This window comes from Protopterus annectens, chromosome 3.part1, assembly GCF_019279795.1.
Source record: "Protopterus annectens isolate FY-2018-M chromosome 3.part1, PAN1.0, whole genome shotgun sequence".
NCBI classification, from domain to species: domain Eukaryota; kingdom Metazoa; phylum Chordata; order Ceratodontiformes; family Protopteridae; genus Protopterus; species Protopterus annectens.
The window spans coordinates 217,271,281-217,294,463 of NC_056732.1; the positions used below are offsets into that span (position 1 = coordinate 217,271,281).

Below are 23,183 nucleotides of genomic sequence, written 5' to 3' on the forward strand. Positions count from 1 at the left end.
GCGGCATACCGGACTCCGAATGGGTCTCAGTAGAGGCTTGCGAATCAAAAGTAGCGGGTATCAGGAGCTGCGAAAGCGCCTCACTGAGTAACGGCGAACTGGCGACAAGCTTAGGAGAAGCGCCGTTGGCAGTTTTGGACCTCAACGGCCTGTCTCTGTCTTTATCTTTGCGTTTTTTCGAAATCCCGGTAGTCAGATGGCTAACTGAAGTAATTTCTGGATAATTAAACCGAGAACCGAAATATTTAGGGGCACAAATGTACCAACGACAGATAGTGCGCTGATTAAATAAAGCACAAAACCGACAGCAAGGTACATCGTGGTCACGGCCTAGGCAAGGAATACAGTACGAATGAAAATCTTTATGAGGTATTTGCTCTCCACAAGTAATGCAATTATTAACTTTTACTGACATTGGCAAGGAGCAAGAAAAAGTTTTCCCAATGGGGTACTTAGCTTTAAGTTGAAGACTTTGGTTCTAAAACTCGAAAACAAAAATTTCAGGAGTCGGCCAACTGGCACTTGCAAACTGCTTCTGCTTTGGGCACCGCATGGCAAGAAAGACTGATGTAATGACGTCGGCTGCATGTTTTATACCCCTGACGACCTGACGTCATGGAAGAAGGGACAGAAAATGACGTAGGACCCAAGACTTTGTTAATCAGGCAGATTGAGGGCAACCTGCCAGCAGATTACCCAAATGTAATGACTGCAACAGTGAAACACGAAGAACATCACTGGGAGCTGACCCTTGGACATGCCTGAATAAAAAATATTTTCCTCTAGATAAGTGAGGAAAGTGAGTACAAGAGCCGTTTTTCTCTAAGCAAGTGAGGAAAGTAAGTACCAAAACTGTTTTCCTCTAGGTAATGTGGAAGGTTGAGTGCTGTAGTAATTACTAGGTTATTTAAGTTAAGTTCTGAACAAGTGCTGATCACGAATAAGCAAATGCAAGTGCTAAAATTAAAAATCAGTACCTGGACTAAACTAGTTACAGGAAAGGGGGGAAAACAAGTGCAAATGCAGGCTTTTAAATCAGAAATTTGAGAGAGATGGAAAAACTGCCCAAACGGCCAGTAACTACAATTTCCAGGCCAGAACCACTCCTTATGTGGTAGATAGGTTACCTAGTGCTTACCACTCCCACTGATAAGCTAGAAGGCTTCCCCTCCAAAACAGAAAGCTTGGGGGGCTCAGAAGCTTCTTAATTCTGCAGTGCGTCAAAAAAGCATTAGCAGAGAATGGAAATCAAAGGCTAAACCAACTGTGTTTGAAATATTGACTATTATACAATATATATATAAAAGAACTGAAAGAAGGCTCTTTAGAAAAGGGAAGTAGCAAATTACATAGAAACTAATGGACAGTGTTGGAACAATACTTGAAGAATAATGTTCAGGGAAAGGAGTGAGGTTTAAGGGAAGGCAGGAATTCAGCATTTTATGTAACACTAGACTGATAGTTGCAAAGAAGGAAAGATGTGTAATGTATAATGCATGTAAAAATAGAGAAATTTGTCAATATACTTTGTTTTCCTTTCCTATTAATGCAAGTTTGCATATATCTTAAGTGACAATTTAATAAAGATGTTAAAAAATAAGACTGTCATCTTATAATTGGCCTGTTCAGATTCCTTAAATTAATCACACTACAATGGACTTTCTCGTGCAGTTTTTTTGTAGGGACTTTTGTCTCCATGCTCCTCATCAATTCTCCCCCAAGTCAGATGCTGTTCATTTGTTCGCTAGCAATATGCATAAACAGGTACAAGAGCCATCCAGGGGTGTGGGGCAACATCACCCAGGAAGCTAAAGTGGTGGTCTGTCCTCTTCTCAGCATCCTGGTAATGCGGGAGTATTGTACATCCATCCATAACAACCTCTCTCCCATTTCTGCGCAGGGGGTTGGAGTGTCACATCAACAGTGGCCATCATTAGAGCCAATGGTTACAAAGCTGGGTGGCCAGCCCTTCTGGAGTGGTTCTTCCGTACCACACACACACACACACACACACACACACACACACACACACACACACACACTCACACACAATTACAGCTAATTCAGAGTGTCCAACCCACCTATTGCAGGTCTTTGGAATGTGGAAGGAAATTAGAGAAACATATGAACAAAGGGAAAGCACGATGATGCTATGCAGAAAGCACCCCAGGTTGAACTGAAAAAACACTTGTAATAGATAGGCCTTAACCCCTACCCCTGGTTGGAAGGGAAGTGACCAGCATCACCCATAAAAAACACATTATTCTCCCATGTACTAGCAATGAGAGCCAAAAATAGCTTATTTACGGACGCTCTCTCATGGTACACCACTTACAGAGCTGCCCATCCTTTGGGCATCAATGGCTCTCAACAAACCTTTTCTGTTCCACCATGGACAGATGCAGACATCCTCACCAGACAGACTCCTATAGATGCTTGAACCACTGATCAAACTGAAATCATCTTGGCCACAGTCAGTTTTATCACTCTACACCAAAGGAGCAGGCTGATTCTCTCATGCAACCACTAGAATACAGAAAGGCATCAATCACAGCAAAATCAAGAAAAGACTAGTCCTCAGTGTAAAGAAGCAGACTTCTGTTTCAATTTTGCCTTGAAGGAAATATAATACAGTTCACTTGTTAGCATCCAAAAATATATACAAACGTTTTTGTTTGAAAGGGGAAGTATGACGTAAGTTACCTAGATCCATGAAACATGAGTTTCTTGCACAGTAGAATTCAATGCTCCCAGACACACTGCTCGAAGTTATCCAGATAAGGACAAATATGTAACATCTTCCATATCAGGTGTGCAAATTCTGATGTTTAACATTTTTTAAAACTTGGGAGACAGCTGAAAGGTCAAACAGTAAGAAAGTGAACTAAAAACGGGAACTACATATCCACAACTTCAAGAACTTCCCACTGATCTTCAAAAATGGGATATAAAGGTTGGCATTCTGCACAACCAGTTACTATAAAGGCATCTTGCTGCAGAAATGTAAGAGGGTCTGCAAAATCAGCATCTTAAACTTTTTTTTAAGTAAATGTTTTCATGTCTAACAAAGCTGACACAAGCTTCTGCTGGCATTTTTTTTTTGGCTGGGGCAAGAAGACTGAAATTAAACTGTTCCTTCTCTCATGACTAAATCTGGCAAGACAGTCAAAGTTTATAATACAAGCACTGCCAAAGCTATGATCTACTGCTGGAGTTCTGTAAAACTCTATTGAATACCCCATTGAAGCTGCCTCTCTGACCCAGTGGTGTGAGGCGAATAGTTGTCACTGGCTTACATATACAAAGTCTGTTATTTGCACTGCATATGTCACACTAGTGATTAAGTGATGATGAACTTGTGACTGTGAGGCAGTTTCCTACTAGGAAAGGGTACCAGACTGCTGCTTGCTGTCCTTCCATGTCTGGCATTTCTGTAGAAACTGCTTCTTATTAACATATCTTTTGCTGCTGAAGATGGCTTCACGCCGAGTAACAGCTTGTTTCTAGCTCTCCCAAGTGAAAACAGAAACTCAGTACAGAAGGCCAGTGGGCTTGTGCTTATGGATACATTTCAGTAACTGGCTAGTAAGTGCACTGACTGGATGCCTGCAATAAAGAAAGAAATACAGAAGACCTGGAAAAAAAATCAGCTACAAAAAGTGAGGAAGAAACACTGATTGGGGAAAGTTATGCAGCTGTTCAGCAAAAAGCAATGCAACCTTCAGACAGGACTTCCAGTAACCTACAGGAAGATACAAGCCAACTGCATATACAACTTGTTAAAATAAACAAAACACTGATGGAGCATACCAACACACACACAACAAAAGGCTGAAAAAAATGGAAGTAGCTTTAAACAGATATTCAGATGAGATGAGATGATAAAGCTCCAAAAATCAGAGGTCAAAATGAAGAAAAGGCTGGTTAAATATGAAACTGCTTAGGAAGACATGTTTCAGAACAGTAATACAATTAGAGGGACAGAGCATGTAAGGAAAACCTGAGAGTTTCAGCTATACCAGAGAAGCTAGAAGGAACAGACTGCATTAATTTTATGAAAGCACAAATAAGCAACTCGACTGGTATTCCACAGCAGGAGTTTAGCTGAAAGGGCTCATCATGTGTATGGTCCAAACCAAGCTATAAGACAGCAACCTAGACCTTTAATAGTAAAAGTGCAATCTTACCAGCAGAATGAGTTGATCTGACAAAACTGTAGCAAGTCAAAATATAAAACTGGGAGACATCAGAGTGTTTGTAGAGAATGACTCATTGTATACCAGGCAGAAGAGGAGTAACTTCATTCCACTATTCAGAGAAAGTCGAGAAGCAGGTGTAAGATTCAAACTGCTGTATCCAGCTGTCTTTAAAGTATTCTTCTCTGGAAGAACAAAATCATTTCTTGATGAAGTGCATGCTAAGGAGGAAATACAAAAGTTTGTCTGACAAAATGTGAGCTATAAAACAGGAGGAGATTTTGGTGCTTCTTGTTTTGGTAATAAAAATCAAAGAGAGACGGTACCTGTGAAACCTTTTTCAGTATTTAAACGGAAAATGTTGGAGAGCAGGAAAAGAGCACAGGAGTTGACAAAAGGAATCAAGAGTACATTGGAAATGAAGAGAGAGACATGATTTGAGTGACGGAGAAGAAAAGCAGTAAAACCAGTAACTTACTGTGGGATTACAATGCAATAATTATATTTGTGAAATATGACAGAACAAGAAAATCTGGAAATATTGGACTTTTTCAAAATTTGTTGGACTTGTAGGAGACTAAGTACATGTCATTAATGTTTGGAAAAATGCTTGTGGGTGGGATTAGAGAGGGGAGAAGGCTAACTCTAAGTAAAGAAAACATCTTAATAGTACTGTATTTGTGGTGTATGATTTTCTTTGCATGCTATTTTTAAGTGTAATGGGGATTGTAAATAGGTGCATTTTTTTCTTTTTCTCCCCTCTTCTCTCTCTCTTCTTGTACAGTTTTGAGAAATATAGGCAATGCAATGCAAAAACAGCCTGGTTAAACAGGCATGCCAAAGTCAAAATTGATGAGCTTTTTCTCAATCTTGCATGGGAAATGACTGGATTAAGGACCTTAGATCGATTCGTTTTAAGAGGGAGCAAGTACATGAAAACATATTGAATCTTATGAGTCATTTTTTCTAGCAAATACATGTATACTTAGTAGGAATTCTGCAGCTGGTCTTCATGTTTACATGGAAACAATCTGATAAAGAGAAACTAGAGACAATATACTGGAAGGGGATTGGCTGAGGGAAAAAGAAAAGAGAAACTGACTAGGGCATAATGTTCTCTGAAAGCAATCAGGGATTTTCCCAGCTGGAAGAGCTTTAAAGATAAGACAAAACCAACTCGACGAAGTAAAGTTCTCAGTTATTTTTTTTGAAAGGCAATAGGGATACCAATATAAACAGATGCTTTTGTTTTTTTTTTTCTTTTACTCCCTTCTTTCTTTTTCTTTGCAAAGTTTTAAGAAATGTAGGCACTGCAATGTGTTAAAAAAAAAAGTGGGGGGAGGAGGGGTGGAGAGAGGAAAGGTCTAGTTAAGAGAGTATGACAAAAGAAAAATCAGTGAGCTTTTTCCCATACTTACACAGGGAAATGACTGGGTTAAGACCCTAGGCATTATCCAGTAACAAGTTTATTACAAAGCATGCAAATGAAAAAGAATATTAATATCATAAGGATTTTTCTGGTAAAGAAATTATCCTTATCAGTTTTGTGTCTGGTTTGCATGTCATAGGTTCATAGGTAGGTACTACGCTATTGGCCTTAGGACCTATATAAGCCTAGCCAAAAAGGTACCCTGACTTTCACCACCCAAGAAAATTATTTTCCTGTGCCCTTGTCGAGCAGAGCCACAGAAGTGATCCCTGGGGTGAATTTCCTATTTCCCATCCAATCATCAAGATTTTTCTTGAAGAGTGCTAATGAGGAGCTCTGTTTGACATAGATAAGTAGTCTGTTCCAGAGTATGGGAAGTCACTGGGACAGGAATCTATCCCTCCAGCATAGTCTGCTTATTGTGGTGACAAGGTTTAGGTCCCTACAGCATGTAGCTCAGAGGAATTGGGATTTCTTTAAGTGGAGCATGTCCAACAGCTCTGGGCTTGACATAGCTTTGTATGTTAGGAAGAGATTGCCCCTGAGTAGGTGATATGCAACGGAGTAAAGCTGGAGTCTTTTGAGACGTCTGCATAGGGCATCTGTTTGAGGCCAGTAATCCTCTTTGTGAAGTACTTCTGTGGCCTCTCCAGTTGTTGTAGATGTCTTGTGAGGTACATACCAAAAGGAGCGCTGTACTCTATAATGGGTCTAATGAGTGATGAGTAGAGGGTAACAATGACCTCTTTTTTTCTGCAGGAGAACCTTTTGTGATGAGGTGTGTGCCATGTAGAAGGATTTCCTGACCACTGTGGTGATGTGATTATCAAAGGAGAAACTACTGTCCACCTGTGTCCCAAGGTCTCTCATCACACTTTTGGTGTTAAGTAGACTACCACCTATGTGGTAGTTCATGGGAACAGTTTTTTTACCAAAGGGGATGACAATGCACTTTTTGGCATTGAGCTTCAGGCCATGGGGCATCTGTCTCAGTGAGGCCCTTTTGTAGGATATCTACATCGTTAGGAGTTTCAATTATGGCTCCTAGTTTGCAGTCATCTGCAAACTTCGTTAGCCAAAGACCTTCTGTGTTAGCCTGTACTTCAGAGAAGTAGATACCAACCAGGAGAGGACCCAGGACTGAACCTTGTGGTACACCATTTGTCACTAGTCTGAAGTCGGATTTGGAGTCTGCTACTTTCACAGTGTGGGTTCTGTCCATGAGCCAGTTGGCAACCTATCTTGTGACATAGGGATTTATACCTAGTTTAGTGAGTTTATCTAAAATTCCAGACTGGGGGATGGTGTTGAAAGCCTTGGCGAGATCTAGATAGGCTGTGCGAACTACCTTACCCTCCATCTATGGCTTTGGTGACTGCTTCAAAGAAGTCTATCAAGTTTAGGAGACATGATCTGCATTTTACAAACCCAAACTGGGTGGGGTCTAGAGTTTGGAGATTACCAATGTCTTTGTTTATGAGTTCCATAATGATACATTCCATGGCCTTGCAGACCAGGCTCGTCAGGATAATGGGGCGGTAGTTCCCGGGGTCCGTCATGGCTACCCCTCTGTGGAGTGTGATAACCGTCGCGGTGCACCATTCAGTGGGCACAAAGCTTGAGGTGAGGCTATGATTGAACATGGTACTTAGGTGGGTTGCCAGTTCGTTCTGTAGTTTGTGTAGAACGCAGCCTGGGATATTGTCAGGTCCCATAGATGCTGTGTTCTTGGCTTTGGAGAGTGTGTTCCTTTACATGTGCTTATAGGAACTTTGCATCCTTACAGTACAGAGATGGACCCTCTAGGGGGTGAGAGGGGATAAAGTTAGCACTGAACCTATCTGCCAGGATGTTAGCAATATCAGTTGGTTCTGTATATTTAGTGCCATTGTGCTGTAACTCAGAGCAGATCTGAGTGTTGCCATTGAGATTCTTGACATAGCTATAGAATGCTTTGTGGTTGTCTTTAGAGTCAGTGGCAAATTTATTTTCATAACTAGCTTTGGAGGATTTTAGAAGACAATTTGCAAAAGAGAAATAGCTTGGAGAAAGTGTTAACTGAAAACAGTGAAGTGTTTTCTCAGCTGGGAGAGCTATAAAGATAGAAAAAATCAAACAGCACTTACTAACAGCACAGGCTGTGCCACGTGTCTAGCGTGACTAACCTTTCTTTTTGGTTAACTCTAGCATGTCTGTGTGGCTATCGGCTTATAACTTTTGTTCTTATTCGGAAGTAGAAAACTGTAATATTTGAAGATGTACGTAGTTTTGTGTGTTATTATTAAGTTGACAGTTTTAGGGGGAGTTGAGGGTTGTTTGTTCTGTTTGAGGGCTTTCAAAAAAAAGTTATGTAAGCTATAGCATTGGCTCAAATGGATATGACAAGAAACTGTATAAAAGACCAACCTGCCAAACAGTATATGCATGTAACAAATGTTTGAAATACACATTTAACAAAAAAGCAGTTATACATAAAAGGTGGTAATAACTATACAAGAAAATTATGCTTTTTGTAAATCCTGGCATACTAACAGCCTAATTAACCTAGCATAAGGCTTGCCTTAAGAAAATTGAAATAAGGAATTTTGGTGAAAAGGAAATCTGGAAAAAGTGTAACATAGTGTTATACTATACTTACCAAAGGAATACTAGATCACAGGAACCTCGTGGTTGGGATTAGCCATGCTCTGCTCCTCCCCCAGACCACCTACAATTGTGAGGTTAGAAATACACCCAGAGAAACCACCGCTATTCAAACTCCCAGTGCTTTGGACTCATTCGGCTGCATTCTAAAACCTGGTACGTATATTACTGTATTAAATTTACCTCATCTTACTACTGATTGATGTTATTAGGGGGAACTCTGCTAACTACTTCCTAATTGAAATGTATGTCGCAGCTAGTCTAACTCATGGAATCTAGATACAACTGGCTTGCCTTGGTAGCTAAATTTGCCTGGAGAGACGCTGCGAGTTGTCACTAACCTAGTTTACTTGTACTTGTATGTAACTGTTGATATTTTTCTACCTTTGTTTAAAAACCAGCAGTCGCTAAGGAAATCTAGTGCAATACATCAACAGACTACTAATATTAAGCCGTTTGAGCAGTTGTAGCCTGATTACATTGTTTTCAGTAATCTCTACGTAATTAAATAGCAGTTGCTTATAATGATGCTAAATTTAAAACATATGTGGTGTCGCTAAGCTAATTACTGTCTAAAACCTACAACTTGTTTCTATGTAATCTACCTGTTCTAACAGTGCAGCAGTTGGTACTACATGTTTTCTACAATAGTGTAAAACCGTGGTATTAGATACGAGTGTGCTTGACCTTAAAGCAGAACAGAATAGCAGCATGTTATTTAAACTAGAGTCATATCTGCTGTTATCCTTGCTACCTAGAGTGCCTGCCCCACATAAACTCAAATTCTTGTACTGTTCATCACCAGGTACTAGGCCCCTTGACCTGCCCTTGTACTGAAAGGCTTGCAGCGTGAAAAGGACAGCCCCAGCGACAATCTACCTGAACTATCTCCTGCCCTGTCCCACGGACCTAGAAAACCTAATAAGGTTCTCACAATACAATTTTACCTATATGTATTTAAAACTGCTATCCAAACTGGGGCTATAGCACTGCACAACACCCTGCAAATTAGAGACTAATTCTACCTCTGCTCCTCCTAAACTCAGTAAGCTAGTTAAAAAGCAGCAAAAAATTTCAGCGTTTTTAACTAAGCGATCAAAAGTGAACGGGCATACTAACAGCCTAATTAGCCCTAACATAAGGCTTGCCTTAAGAAAATTGAAATAAGGAATTTTGGCAAAAGGAAATTGGAAAAGGAAATCTGGAAAAAATGTAACATTACCAAAGGAATACCTGATCATAGGAACCTCGTGGCTGGGATTAGCCCTGCTGCGCTCGGACCCGCTCCGTGCCCCACCCTGCCCCCATAATTCCACCCGCCCCTACTACTGCTAGATTTAAGTCCAATAAACCACTCCTCTCCCATCCTCAACCTATCCCAAACAGCCTCTACTTCTAATCCCCTCCCCTTCCTTTTGCTCATCCTCTGGATTCCCAAGCCATACTCCATAGCCAAGTCCAACACTAACTATTCAGAATGAGACCAACTATGTTCCTCTCAGCAATATTGCTTGCACTTTATCTCCCCAATATCTAAGAAAATCAACCTTACCTTGGCTTTCACCACCCACAAAACCAAACGAACATGGCTCCTACCTCAAATAAAGCGGCTCAACCCTTGGCTTACTTCAAACTTGCCCTTTCCACATGCAACCACCAACTAACTAGACCATGGTCCATCTCCCCAAAACCAGATACTATAATAAAATAATTAGTAAAGCCCTGAAAATTTATAATAACTGTCCAACTCTGTCTGATAAGGGATGGTGACATTCACCCTAATCCAGGATCCACCATTCCCACAAGCCCTCCACCCAACACTGTCAACAATTTCTGTCCAAATGCTAGGTCCACAAACTCTCTCCTGACTTGTCATCTAATTATCAGGAGTATTAACAATAAGGTCCACAACCTTCATGCCCTCTTGGCAGTCTACTCACCTGATGTACTTTGTCTTTCAGAAACCTGGTTGAAACCAGGAACTAAAGACAATGAAGTTACTCCACCAGGGTATAACATACTCCGCCTAGACAGTGTCACTAGGAAAGGTGGAGGCATAGCAATTCTGTTTAAAAACACACTAGATATCATCCTTGCCCCACAACAGCCCCCCAATTCAGTAATGTAGAAGTGCTCCTCTGCAAACTACAGCTTAACAAAATCATATCCTTATACATCGCCTGCATATACATCCCTCCAGGCGACAACACTAATACCTTAGAAGACTTCCTACAATGGCTTTCATACAATTACCCCCATGAAACCATGGTGGAAGGGATGTTAACAATGATTGGAACAATTGTTCCTCTGAATCCCCTACCACCCATGTAAACCTTTATGGCTATACCCAACTCATATCCTCACCCACCAGGATAAATAAACCCAACTACAAAGGCAGTATCCTGGACTGGATCCTTAACAACCATCTAGACCTGTATAATGTAGGTACCCTCCCAGATGACCTAAGTGACCATCTACTCACTTACATCATTAAACAAAGTAAATAACCACCACCGAATTCTCTACAAAACTATCAGCTCTCACAAGAACTTTAACCTCGTCGCCTTTCAGAATGAACTCAAAGCATGCAATTGGGCCATCCTAAAAAATCCTCCACTGGATGATACTGTAGCCTATTTTAATTCCAAATTCCTCACCATCCTAGACTCCCATGCTCCTATCCGCACCCTCAGAGCCAAAGCCAAGACAGCCCCCTGGCTTACAAAAGTAACCAGAACTAAAATTTTGGCAAGAAACAAAGCATGGGATAAATGGTTAATCTCTAAAGACCCACTCGACCATATTAAATTTAAACAGTTAAGGAATGACTCCAAGAAAGCTACACTATTATACAAAAAAAAACTACCACCAACACCTTCAGCATAAACATCAGAACAAACCTCAAAAATTTTGGGCAGGCATTAACAAACTGCTCCACCCTGGCCAAACCACCACTCCCAGTTTCTAACCTAAAAACTCCAGAGGAAACTGTTAATATCTTTAACAATTTCTTTACCAAGACAATCCAGTCACTAGCTAGCCAGCTACCCCCCCATCAAATCCTCGCAGAATTCCTCCCCAACCACCACCCAACTACCTTTTAACTTCCAGCCTGTATCTACATTTACCATCAAATCCCTACTTGCCAAGCTAAAGCCCACTACCCTAGCAGCTGATCTCCTCCCACCCGAATACCTACAGAAAAGGGCAGAGGCCACTGCATACCCCATTTCGATCATAAATCGCACCTTGTCTGAAACTTATTGCCCCTCTCTCTGGAAGGTCTCCCATGTCATACCCCTTCATAAGGGAGGTAACTCAGTAGACCTCACTAACTACAGGCCAATAGCCATACTATCACCACTGGCCAAAATGATGGAAAAATGCATCCATAACCAATTAACCCATTACCTCACCCAAAATAAACACCTGGCCAACTCTCAGCATGGCTTTAGGCCTCATCATAGCACAACTTCAGCCCTCCTATCCTTCTCTAACTAACAATAATCAAACCAATAAAAAACTAACCTCAGCTCTCTTCCTAGATCCTCTAAGGCCTTTGACATGGTCAGTCACCAGCTACTTATCCATACCCTGAAGCACCTGTCACTTAACTGCGTCCCTATTAAATGGTTCCAATCCTATCTGACTGGGAGACAACAAGCAGTACTATGGAAAAATACCCTATCAACCCAACTACCTATTACTCTAGGAGTCCCACAAGGGTCCATATTAGGACCCCTACTCTTCTCAATCTTTATCAACGACCTACCCACTATCACCCCCAAGGCCACCTGCATTCAATATGTAGATGACTCTACACTAATCTGCACAGCGTCCTCCTTAACTGAGCTCAAGATCCTAACCCAAAATACTTTCAATAATGTAGAAAAATTGTTTGCGGTCAGCTTCTCTTAAACCCCAATAAAACCAAGCTCCTAATCTTTTCCCCCACTAGTAAAACCTCTCTGCCATTTTTTTACTTTAACTTCATGGCACTACTATCTCCCCAGATACTCGCACAAAACTCCTGGGGATCACAGTTGACAATACCCTAAAATATGACACCCATGTCAATCAAACAATCAAATCTGTCAACACAAATATGGGCTCCATCTATATAGGATCAAATCTTTCCTCACCTCATTAGCAAGAACTACTATTGCCCGATCCCACTTACTATCCACTCTACTCTATGCCTCCCCTCTTTACACTAACTTGAATAAAGCCTCTCTCACCAAACTTGCTAGCTGCTATAACCAAGTTGCCAGATTCGCCACAGGTACATCCTCTAGGACCCACCATTGCATCAACCTAACTCAACTAGGATGGCTTGAATGGTCTAGTCTTGTCCAATATAACCAACTCATTATAGCCCACAAGGTTTTATACCAACCTGAAAGCACACCTGCATTAAATGATATCATTAAACCATATAGCAACCTGAGGTCCCTGCGCTCTGCTGACAAACTGCTGGTGCAAAAGACTAAGAGCAAAAATGTGGCAGGGGACTCACTATTTGCCAACTCAGTAGGTAAAACCTGGAACTCACTACTTGCCATACTCACTCTCCAACCCTCCCTAACCCTGTTGAAAAAAAGCCTCAAACACCACCTCCAATCACAATGGCACTGTCCCTGCTTAAACCCGGACTAACTACTACCTGCGGTTTGTGGAAACCCTGTCTAATCATATACTGATAGAGTCCGTACTCGTAAGAGACCTAGTCCTAATATGAATGTCTTAAATATTGTTACCTTAGTGAAGTCAAACTTGTCTGCACAATTGCACCTTACTGATGAATGTATTTTATACATATGTACGTTTGTGCCTTACTGATTAATGTATTTTACATGTATTTCCAAATGCCTCTATTGTCTTTATGTAACTGTACTTTTCAAACTGGAGCTTTTCTCCCCGGGCCTCCACTGAAAATGGACATGTATCCAGTCGGACCTTCCCGGTAAACAAATGTAAAATAAATAAAATAAGTCTTTCATTCTGAATGGTCTTACAGATAAATATAAAAAAGGAAGAGTAGTGAACTATATTAAAAATGTAAAGTGCAAATAGCTATGCTACAGGAGAGACACATGGAAAGAACTGAACATGTGAATTTCATAAATAAGGGTTTTCAGGATGGTTAATCAGTGGAATATCTTGGGCAAAGGAAAAGAGGAACACGTATATTAACTGCAAAAGGAGCTCCAATATTGATAGAGGGGCTAATGGCAAGGGAAATGGAGCTTAAGAAAATACTGGGAGAAATAATCAGCTTTCAGCAAGGAATATTACTTACAGGTGGAGACTGGAATTTGGTTTGGAACAGTGAAGATGTGTATGAGGGGGTCTAGAAGGGAAAATATAAAAAAGAGGGTAGATTTTTGAAGAAATTTATGAAAATGTTTGGCACAGAAGATCTGCATTCAGCACATGGAGTTCAGAGTGAATTTACATATTCTCCAAGATAAAACAGAGTGAGAAGGTCACACTGAAAAACCAATCAGTAAAAACTAAATGAAAACTCCAGCCAAGCTAGAACTTCCAATGAGTGACCTCCCAAACCTCCTGTAACAGAGGTACGAGAATGGAGAAAAGAGATTTTGCCAATCGGGATGACTGTGGTTAGGGGTACAGATAATAGGCAAAAGGGGGCTGGAATTTGTGGAGAATACTGGCAAAGGAGCCAAGGTATTGGGAGCAAATAACTAAAAAGGGAACGGTAATAGAATGGGAAGAGGCCAAGAATTTATTTGGACTGCAGGTTAAAGATTATCTTCCCTATCAATGATTGATATCACAAGTATAGGCAAAGAGAAAGAAATAGGGGGCTTTTAAATGAAAGACCAGCACTGGTAGAGTTTTTAATAGAATCTAGAACAAAAGCTGCTGTTAAAATAGGACTAATTAGTAGAGCATATAAAATATTGCAAGATAACTATAAGAATCAATCAGAAGAGCTTAGAAAAGATTGGGAAGAGAAAATAGGTAGGCAATTCACAAAGAGGCAATGGGGGAATATATGTGTATCTCCCAAACATGGAACATCTAGAAGATGCAGGATCTTTGCCTGCAAATGTTTAAATAGGTATTTTTATACCACAAGTAGATTCCAAATACATTTTCCTCAGGTAGATAGCAAATGTTGGAGGTGTGATGGGTAGGAAAGAAGTAGCCGGGAACATTTTTTTGGGAGTGTAGTGAACTGGCAAACTTGACTGATCACTCTGTCGGAGATGTTGGGTGAGTGGACTGGACTGACTGGGGAGATGATTTTTATGAGGTATGATACAGAATTGGAATTGCCTAGACATAGTAAAGCCTTGCTGAGTCTACATTACAGTTCATACTACATTTTATACAAACCTCGTCCCCCCTTACTGCTGGGCTTTATCCTGAATGGAAAAATTCAGGATAAAAAAAAGTTAAGAAGTGTCTCTAATTCTCTCTCTTGCATGCAAGCACACAGATAAATACACACTTTCTCGCTGTCATGAGCACACACACACACACATACATTACCTTTTTTTATTTTATTTGCTTTTTACATACATTTGCTTTTTTCATTCAAAGTGAGCTGTGAAGTCCATTAAGTCAAGAAAGCAGCAGTAATTGCTGGATGTGTGTATATGTATCTGTCTGTGGACATTAAATACTTACATAACTTACATTTTTCATGAAAAATACTTTATCTAGCATCAATTACATATACTACAGCAAGTTTGAAACACTAGCCGGCAGAACTATTTTACATAAAAAAAAAAAAATATATATATATATATATATATATATATATATATATATATATATATATATATACACACACATACACACACACACAAATACTAAGAAAAACATAAAAAACAATTTAACAAGATAGCCCATTATCTAATCACAATAATGCCTTCCAAAGTAGGCGTTACAAGCCAAATAAAGGACTGTCCAACCGTGGAGAGCCCCACTGCCAGTGGCAAAGGACCTCACTACACACTTGGGCAGTCTATTTCCTCAGCAACTCCAGCCCTGTCAGGCATTATTGCTGGCTTCTTAAGAGAGACTAATTAAATTTTGCTAAGTCCATCATCATATTTTTCTACTGGTAATTATGCTCCTCAAACATTTTATATAGGAAATCAGGCATTTTAAATCAGAATGCATAGATACTAGGTCCTGCCCTGCGTCAATAAACTATCATGTAAAAAAATCAATAAAAGGTGACATAACTAAAGGCCAAGGCTGAAACAATTTCAAATGTTTATAGTTTTGGAGGGAAAAATCATATTTTTGCAGTTCATTTAAAATGGTCCATAATAAAAACTAATGGTACCTCAAAAAAATCTTCTGGAGCAGAACCTTATGATTGCCCACTTCATAATGCATAAGTCATCTTTACCACACCTCTCTCCTGTGTTATGCATTTGTAGTAATGAACTACAGATGCCTCTGACCATTAGGAAGTGAAAACATGACCAATACATTTCTAACTCTCATGTTCAACTTTACTTCTTAAATATCTGTCAATTTTTCCTCTCTTCTTTTTTGTTAGTCTTATATTGGGTAGTAGTTAAAACTGATTCCTTAAAAATAAAGCAGCTATTTGAGACAGCAGGGAAATATGAGGGGTCTTCACTGGGGTTGATAAACCACAGCTCCTGCATTCAGTGGATACCATTCAAAACAGGATATTCAAGAGTACCTGTTGCCTGCTCTTTATTAAATTCAGTTTGCTTCAAAGTCCTGCTTTAGATAACTATTTCAAAGACCACATATGTTTCTAACTTCCTGTACAGATTTAGAAATGTCAAGTAATTTTCCTTTTATGTAAAAGGATCAGAAGCCCAATACCACCATCACCACATTAATGCCTTTGCATACAATGAAGCACAATGCACCCAAAATGAATATGGAGCTCTTTCTCCAAAGGCAATACTGAAAATGTGCAGGACAGTGAGAACCTGGCAGCCACAAGAGCACTTAATAACTTTCTTAGAGGATACAATTTACCTTAAACGAAAACAGCCAAAAAAACCCCACACCTACAGTTCAAAGTAGAAATTCTACATTAAACACCTTACCAACAGCGATGAGAAGCATCCATGCCGTGAGATAACCCAGCAAAGCTAGCAGACTGACATTTCATTTAAGTGGCAAAAAGAAATTAAGTACACATTATTCTGTTTTACAGCCAGCCTGCAATCTAATTCTAACAGCTTAACAAAGCAATCTTGCTTGCAGAGGAATAGACTAACATTATGGGCAATGCCTGACATCAACCTTTCAAAGACATTACAATACACATACATGAATCATGTAACAATGATTTTTTATGCTGAACTGTGCATGCAGCCTAAAACAGTTGCTGCAGACACTAAGACTGTGATTGTGCTACAATGAGTATGTACAAGCACATAGAGCGGAAAGAAGTCCTTATGACAAGAAAAGAACTCTTGTAACAAATGCAAACCATGACTCAAAAGTCCTGAAATAAGCTTTCCTGAAGATTTATAAAGAATGATTACTACTCAAGACTCTTCCACTCAAAGACAAAAACTGTGCAAGTAGAAAACAAGTTTGACCTAAACCCACAATGTTTCTGCTTGTCAATAAAAGTTTATCTAAAACAGTGGCTCATACAGACGTTTCCACCATAAAGTTTTAGTCCAAGGTATAAAGGATTGCTTGCTTGCAAACAGTTGGGCAAATACCAATGTGTCAGAAATATAACAATAAACAACTCTACGCCACCATTGGTGCTGCCATGATATAAATGAAGTATGCTTGTTTCTATGCATCACTGTTCATCCATACATAACTTCCACAATGGTAATACAGTACTTACGGGCCTTGTCCTTTGGGAAGCTTAAGGACCTCATAGGCATCATCAATTGACATTGTTGGGGGCTTCTTCTCCACTTCTCTTTTCCAAGCTTCAAGTGTGTCTTTAAGCAGCTTCACCTAGAAAAACAAAGTTTTACTAAAAACTATACATAAAAGTCACAGAATACTTTATAATCGGTGGTTGATCTAGCACAGAATTGTTACTTTACATAGCTACCTACTATAACTTTAATCTCATCACACTTTCAGTCAGTACTCCATCAAATAAGACTTCTGAGCAGCTATTTTCAGTAGTGTTCTACACATCCACCTTTGTTCTTCATGACTATCCAAATTCTCAATAATAGTGTTGCAATACGTCCCTAACGGACTGGAATGGAACAGACCATTCTTTTTTCAGCAGCAATCTAAAAGTGACAAATACCAAGGAATTAAATCCCCCAAACACAGCAACATAATCTTGTCCGTTTTCCAAACAGCAAGTAAGCTCTACTTAGCTAAACAAGTGGCCCTTAGTTGTGTGTTTTCTAACAAAACCTGTTATTATACTTTCCGCCATGCTACAAATATTTATGAAGATGTTTCAGAAATTAAACACGTTTACACTGGATTGATTTGTGGGAAGCAGTCCATCAGACACTGGGCAACACTTAATAAAAAGTGGCTTGGATGGGACCCAATTCAGCTCTTGTCAGTAGGGACACTTCTGTGACACTCACAAAATATGTTAAGATGATTAAATCAGTAGAACACTCAAATCAAGACACTCAAACGCATATATTTTTCAGTTTTCCTTTAACAACACCTACAATGGGACTAAAAAGTAGCACAGCAGTTTTAGCACTGCTGAATAGCAGCGCTAGGAACTCCAGTATGGTCCTTAGCTGAGGTGCCTTCTGTGTGGAGCCACCACATGCATGAGTTTTCATTATTCTCTCAACACTCCCACATCTCAAAGACATGCTGAATCTCAAATGATGATCTTCCAAACTGCCCAAAGACATATATGCGTATACACGTGTGTATGTAAACATACATGTACATTACATGTACATGTACACACAGACACGCACACACACACACACACACACGCAGACATACATATGAGTTTCTACCACATTTAAGACTACTTTCAGTGGTTGGAATCCTAGGATAAGTTTTGGCTCAAATATAAACTTGAAATGGATTAAGTAAGTTATCAAAGAATGAGTGAATGCATTTCTGGCATGCTGTTAAATTACAGAATATCCATGGCAATCAACACTTGTACCATTATGAACCAATAAAAAATATGTAATTAATTACCTCATCAGAAAAAGAAACATTTCATGACAGAGTACATCCCTCTGTTATACACACACATTACCAACATCACATTACCTTCTTGTACCTTATGTTGATATTTCACTTCAGGATGGCTACAACTTGGAGACTTCAAAGATGGCTGCAAATGATCCTTAATTTCAGCTCTCCCAGTGTGAAAACAGATACGTAGAAGAAAGAGAGTGAAACTGTCAGTCTGGGTGAAATTTGCTTACTGGCTAATAAGTACACTGCCTGGATACCAGTAAAGAAGAAATTTAGGTATCCAGAAGAAAAATCGACCACAAAAAGGTGAAGAGCAAACAATGGCTGAGATGAATCTTGCAGATGTCCAGCAAAAAACAGTTCAATCTTAAGCTTTGGGACAAGAGATGGCTTCCAGGAATTTAGAGGAAATAAATCATATGTACTCAGATGTGACTACAATTATTGAAACACTGAAGGAATATATTTACTCAAATAACAAAAGGCTTGGAAAAACAGAAGCTTTTATTATTCAGATGAACAGATAAAACTGCAAAAATCAGAGGCTACAATTAAGAAAAAGCTGACTGAGTATGACGTTTCCCCCCACAAAGAACTGTTTAAAAAAAGCTGTCGTGTTAAAAAGCATAGCCCGCTGAGAAAAAAAGATTTCTGGTGTACCAGAGAAAATGGAAAAAACACAATGTATTAATTTCATGAAAGCACAGATAAACACAATTGGACTGGTATTGCAGAGCAGGATTTGTTAAGTGAAAAGAGACACAGTGAATGCCCCAAACCTGGCCATGAAAGAGTAGCTAAGGACTTGTATTTGTAAAGATGCTATCATAGCAGTAGAAAGGGTTCATCCTGACAAAATAGAGGCAGAAAAGAAAACTATTAAAAATTGGAAACAGCAGAGGATTGTTTATGGAAAATGACTATTCACTGTACTCCAGATATAAGGGAAGAAAATTTATCAGAGTAATCAGGCAATATTCAGAGGTAGGTGTGAGATTCAAGCTGCTATATCCAGCTTTCTTCAAAATATTTTTTCCCTGGAATATCAAGGACATTTTTGATGCAAAAACGACTGAGAAGAAAAAGTTTACTCAACAAAAAGCACTCAGGCAAGCAGAAGGGGACTTTGCTTTTCATTCCTCTGACAAAGCTCATAGAGAGGTTCTGTCAATGAAATCTTTTCCAATATTCCAAAGGAAAATGCTTGAGAGAGAGAAAAAGGCAAATAAAACTGACAAGAAGACTCAGAATTACCTTGGACCTGAACTGGAGTCTAGTGTTGGGAGACAGAGATGATCAGAAAGATGACAAGAAACAATGAAATTAGTGAATCAGTGTGAGATTATACAGCAATCACATTTGTGAAATATGGCTTTGGAAAAAAATGACTGAGAAAAGAATGGACTTTTGTTGACTTTGATAAACTTGTGGGTGGACTATAAAGCATATACTCCAAATTGTCACTAATTTTAAAAGGGCACTAAAGGGGGAAAATTCAACTGCAAGTATAACAAAATTGTTCTTATTAGCATTTCTTTAAAACATTTTATTATCTAAACTGAATATTATACTTCAAAACAGTATGTGTAGTCTCCAGGCAGGGGCATTTTAAGCATGTGTGTTTGTGGGGGGCTGAACAGAGGTGGATTTATGTTAATATAATGTTGTGACCTTGGATTGCTGGGGGTGGGGGTGTAGAAGTATACTGACTGATTATATGTGGAAGTCAGATGATAATTTCCCTTGTTTTTACAAGGGTGGATTTTAAATTAATGTCCTTGGTTTAAACTATAAATATGTTTTTTTGTAAGCCAACAGGCTTTAAAATAAGACAAAATAATGAAAGCCAAGAAAATGCTAAAGTTCTTGCATTTGCATAGATATTAGATTTTTCTTTCCATTATCAAATTTTCTCAATGAAAGTCTGGAAGTATGCAGCTGATGCCAGTTAGTCACAGCAATTCTATACATTCTGTTCTGAATGAAATGTACAAAGATTCCTTCATATATCTGCATAGCTGTTAGCTGCATTTTCTCATTGCTGGCTACCTTTACTTGGGGATGATCTATCTTCAGGTGCAGGCAGAAAGCTGTGAGCATTTCTTGCCGAGGGAAATGCAAAATGTAAATGTGCAAATGGCAAGCAGTTCAGTGAAAAATAAAGTATGAAATTATGGGAAGTGAATAAGAGATATTAGCCTACCCAGCACCTTAATACGTATTTAATAGAACAGTGAATAATTTAGTTTTAAAGGTAATCAGGGAAGTTTTTCTTAAGACTAAAAGTTCATGTGTTCTGAAAGCATACAAGTTGTCTTTCACATCTGAAAGGGGAAGAAAAATGAGAAAAGAACATACAAACAATAGAAGTAAACACAGACTGTAACGTGCACTTTTGTTTCGGTAACCTTAATTTTAGATGAGATTACGATTGTTGATAGAGCCATCAATTTGGGACAATTGTTGCTATCTGGAGGTTAAGCTTCATTTGTTGAAAATGTACATAATTTTAAGTGCGTCTTCTAAGATATTTGAGAATGGTGATGATCTGAAAATATATTTAGTTTTTCATTTAAGGGTTTTCATTATAGCAAAATGTACTTAAGTGTGACATAGGTTCAAAAATCAGCTTGCCAAACATTACTGAGTGCATGTAAAACGAAGGCTGGAAATACTATACATGACTGGTTTTTGAATGTGTAACTGGAAACACTAGCTTTTTATCAAAATGGCTACTCCAGCCTTAGTATCTTGGAATGTAAATGACATTACATGTACAGACAAAATGGAAAGTACTGAATTATATTACGAAATACAGGGAGCAAATAGCAAAGCTGCAGGAGTCATATTTGGAAAGAAATGAGCAAATGAATATGACAAAAATTTCAAGATGGATGCAACTATCCCTACTCTACACCAGTAATCAAGGAGCCTCAATTCTCACCACTGACACCAATTAGGGACAGCCACTAGGAACAAAAATGGATACACACAGTATTTTCAGATGTAGCTCTCTGCATCAAGCACAATTTCCCTTAACAGTACACTCCAGACCTGGGGCTGGACTAACTTTCTCTCTCTCTCCAAGCCCCAAACAACACTGACCACTTTGGAGCTCTGTTTCACTGTTCCAAGTAGCTAATACACATTTGGATATTTGATCCCCACACACACACACACACACACACACACACACACACACACACACCTGAGAAGGGCTGGCACAGATTTACCAGCTGTGCCCCCTCTGTCCAGACTATAAGCTAATTACACTGCCAACAGTCAGCTACTCTAAGGCTCTTACTTAGAAGGGTAACCAATTATAGAGAGTAAAGTTAATATTAATACTAATGGTAAAGTTTGACAAATGCAGCAAGGCTTTCAGGACCGACAACAGTGTCACTAAAATAAGTACTCTTAAGATGTTAAAAATATTCTCTAAAAGACGAGTCACAATGAAAAGTTCAGAAATATTTAATAGTAAATAAAACAGAAAACATGAGAATACTGAATATCTAGTTACAATAAACACGAGAGTTTCGACCACAGGAGATATAAAAATAGCACAGTTGGATAAATTCACACAGATGCAGGAAAAACAATACTTAACTAATCTCACTATATCGTCCTGACTGACTAAAGAATTACTGTTCCCTAGTTAAGTTACTTACTGCAGCAATGTAAGAAGAGTGTTGAGCTGCTTACTACAGCAAGGCAAAATGAGGTGTGAGGTTGTGTGAAATATCCGAGAGAGATCTTTCCTGTCAAGTTCCAAAAAACAAAGTCCTGCTGCAAGAGTTCTGTCATCTCTTACTAATATCTAAATAATCTTTTCAGTGCTGGTTACAGAATTACATCACGTCTGGTCACCTGACTGTGGTGCAATACATACTCAGAGCTTTGCTAAAATCTGTTGCAGCACCTGAAAGTTATAAAACAATTTCAATAACTTCCACCCATACAGGGTAGCAATTAGTTCTCCCCTAAGACAATACAGTAAGATTTCCTAGCCCTGGTTTTCCCAGACACTTTTGTCTCTCGTTGTACTCAGACCTGAAATATTAAATCTTTATGGCCTAAACCAACCCAATTAATTTTTAACCTATTTTTCAAAATTAGTTTGGCTGAGATTAATCTCATCCTCCCCATAATTCTCTATTAAAACATATGCATTTAATCAGTTCTAGTAATACTGTCTGACATACATTACATAACTCTTTTTGTCCAGCAGGACCCACTGTTGATGCATTTTTAACAAACAACTTTACAGATACATTTTTAACATAAGCATCTGTGCAAATCAGTGCGATAATCAAATGACATATGCAAACACAACAAAAAATGGACAAATGTGGCAAACCAATTCAGGTTGAAGCAGAGGAACTGTATAAAACAAACTCTGACTACAGAAATGCCAAACTGTTTATTCAAATACCAAATGAATGCACAGCTTTCAGGTGAAGAACCCTTCATCAGTGTTAACAATTCAAGAAAGTAATTAATTTAAATAGTACAAAAATGAGCACATGACAACAGCCAACCAATAAAAACCTAACAATAGTTTATTAAAATGCATTACTGAACAGAGTAAAAGTAAAAATAGAAAAAAGAAAATATGTAGCAAATATAAATCAATGAAGTTGTCTTTGTTTCTTGACCAAAATCAGTTTAATGCTAGCTGCACTATTAAAGACCGGTCTTAGGTCAACCCCTAATCGTAAGATCCAACTATATTCGCTATATTTTAAGGCATTATTAAGATCACCACC

At 38.9% G+C, this 23,183-nt stretch overlaps 1 protein-coding gene across 1 annotated transcript in view; it reads right to left on the minus strand.

The window, feature by feature from the left end:
- Window positions 1-23,183, minus strand: part of DNAJC13 (DnaJ heat shock protein family (Hsp40) member C13) — a gene marked incomplete in the record, with an annotated part of 3,140,357 nt that overhangs the window by 998,132 nt on the left and 2,119,042 nt on the right. The window contains 1 exon segment of the mRNA XM_044066722.1: window positions 17,108-17,223. Within this exon segment, the coding sequence (XP_043922657.1) occupies window positions 17,108-17,223 (116 nt within the window).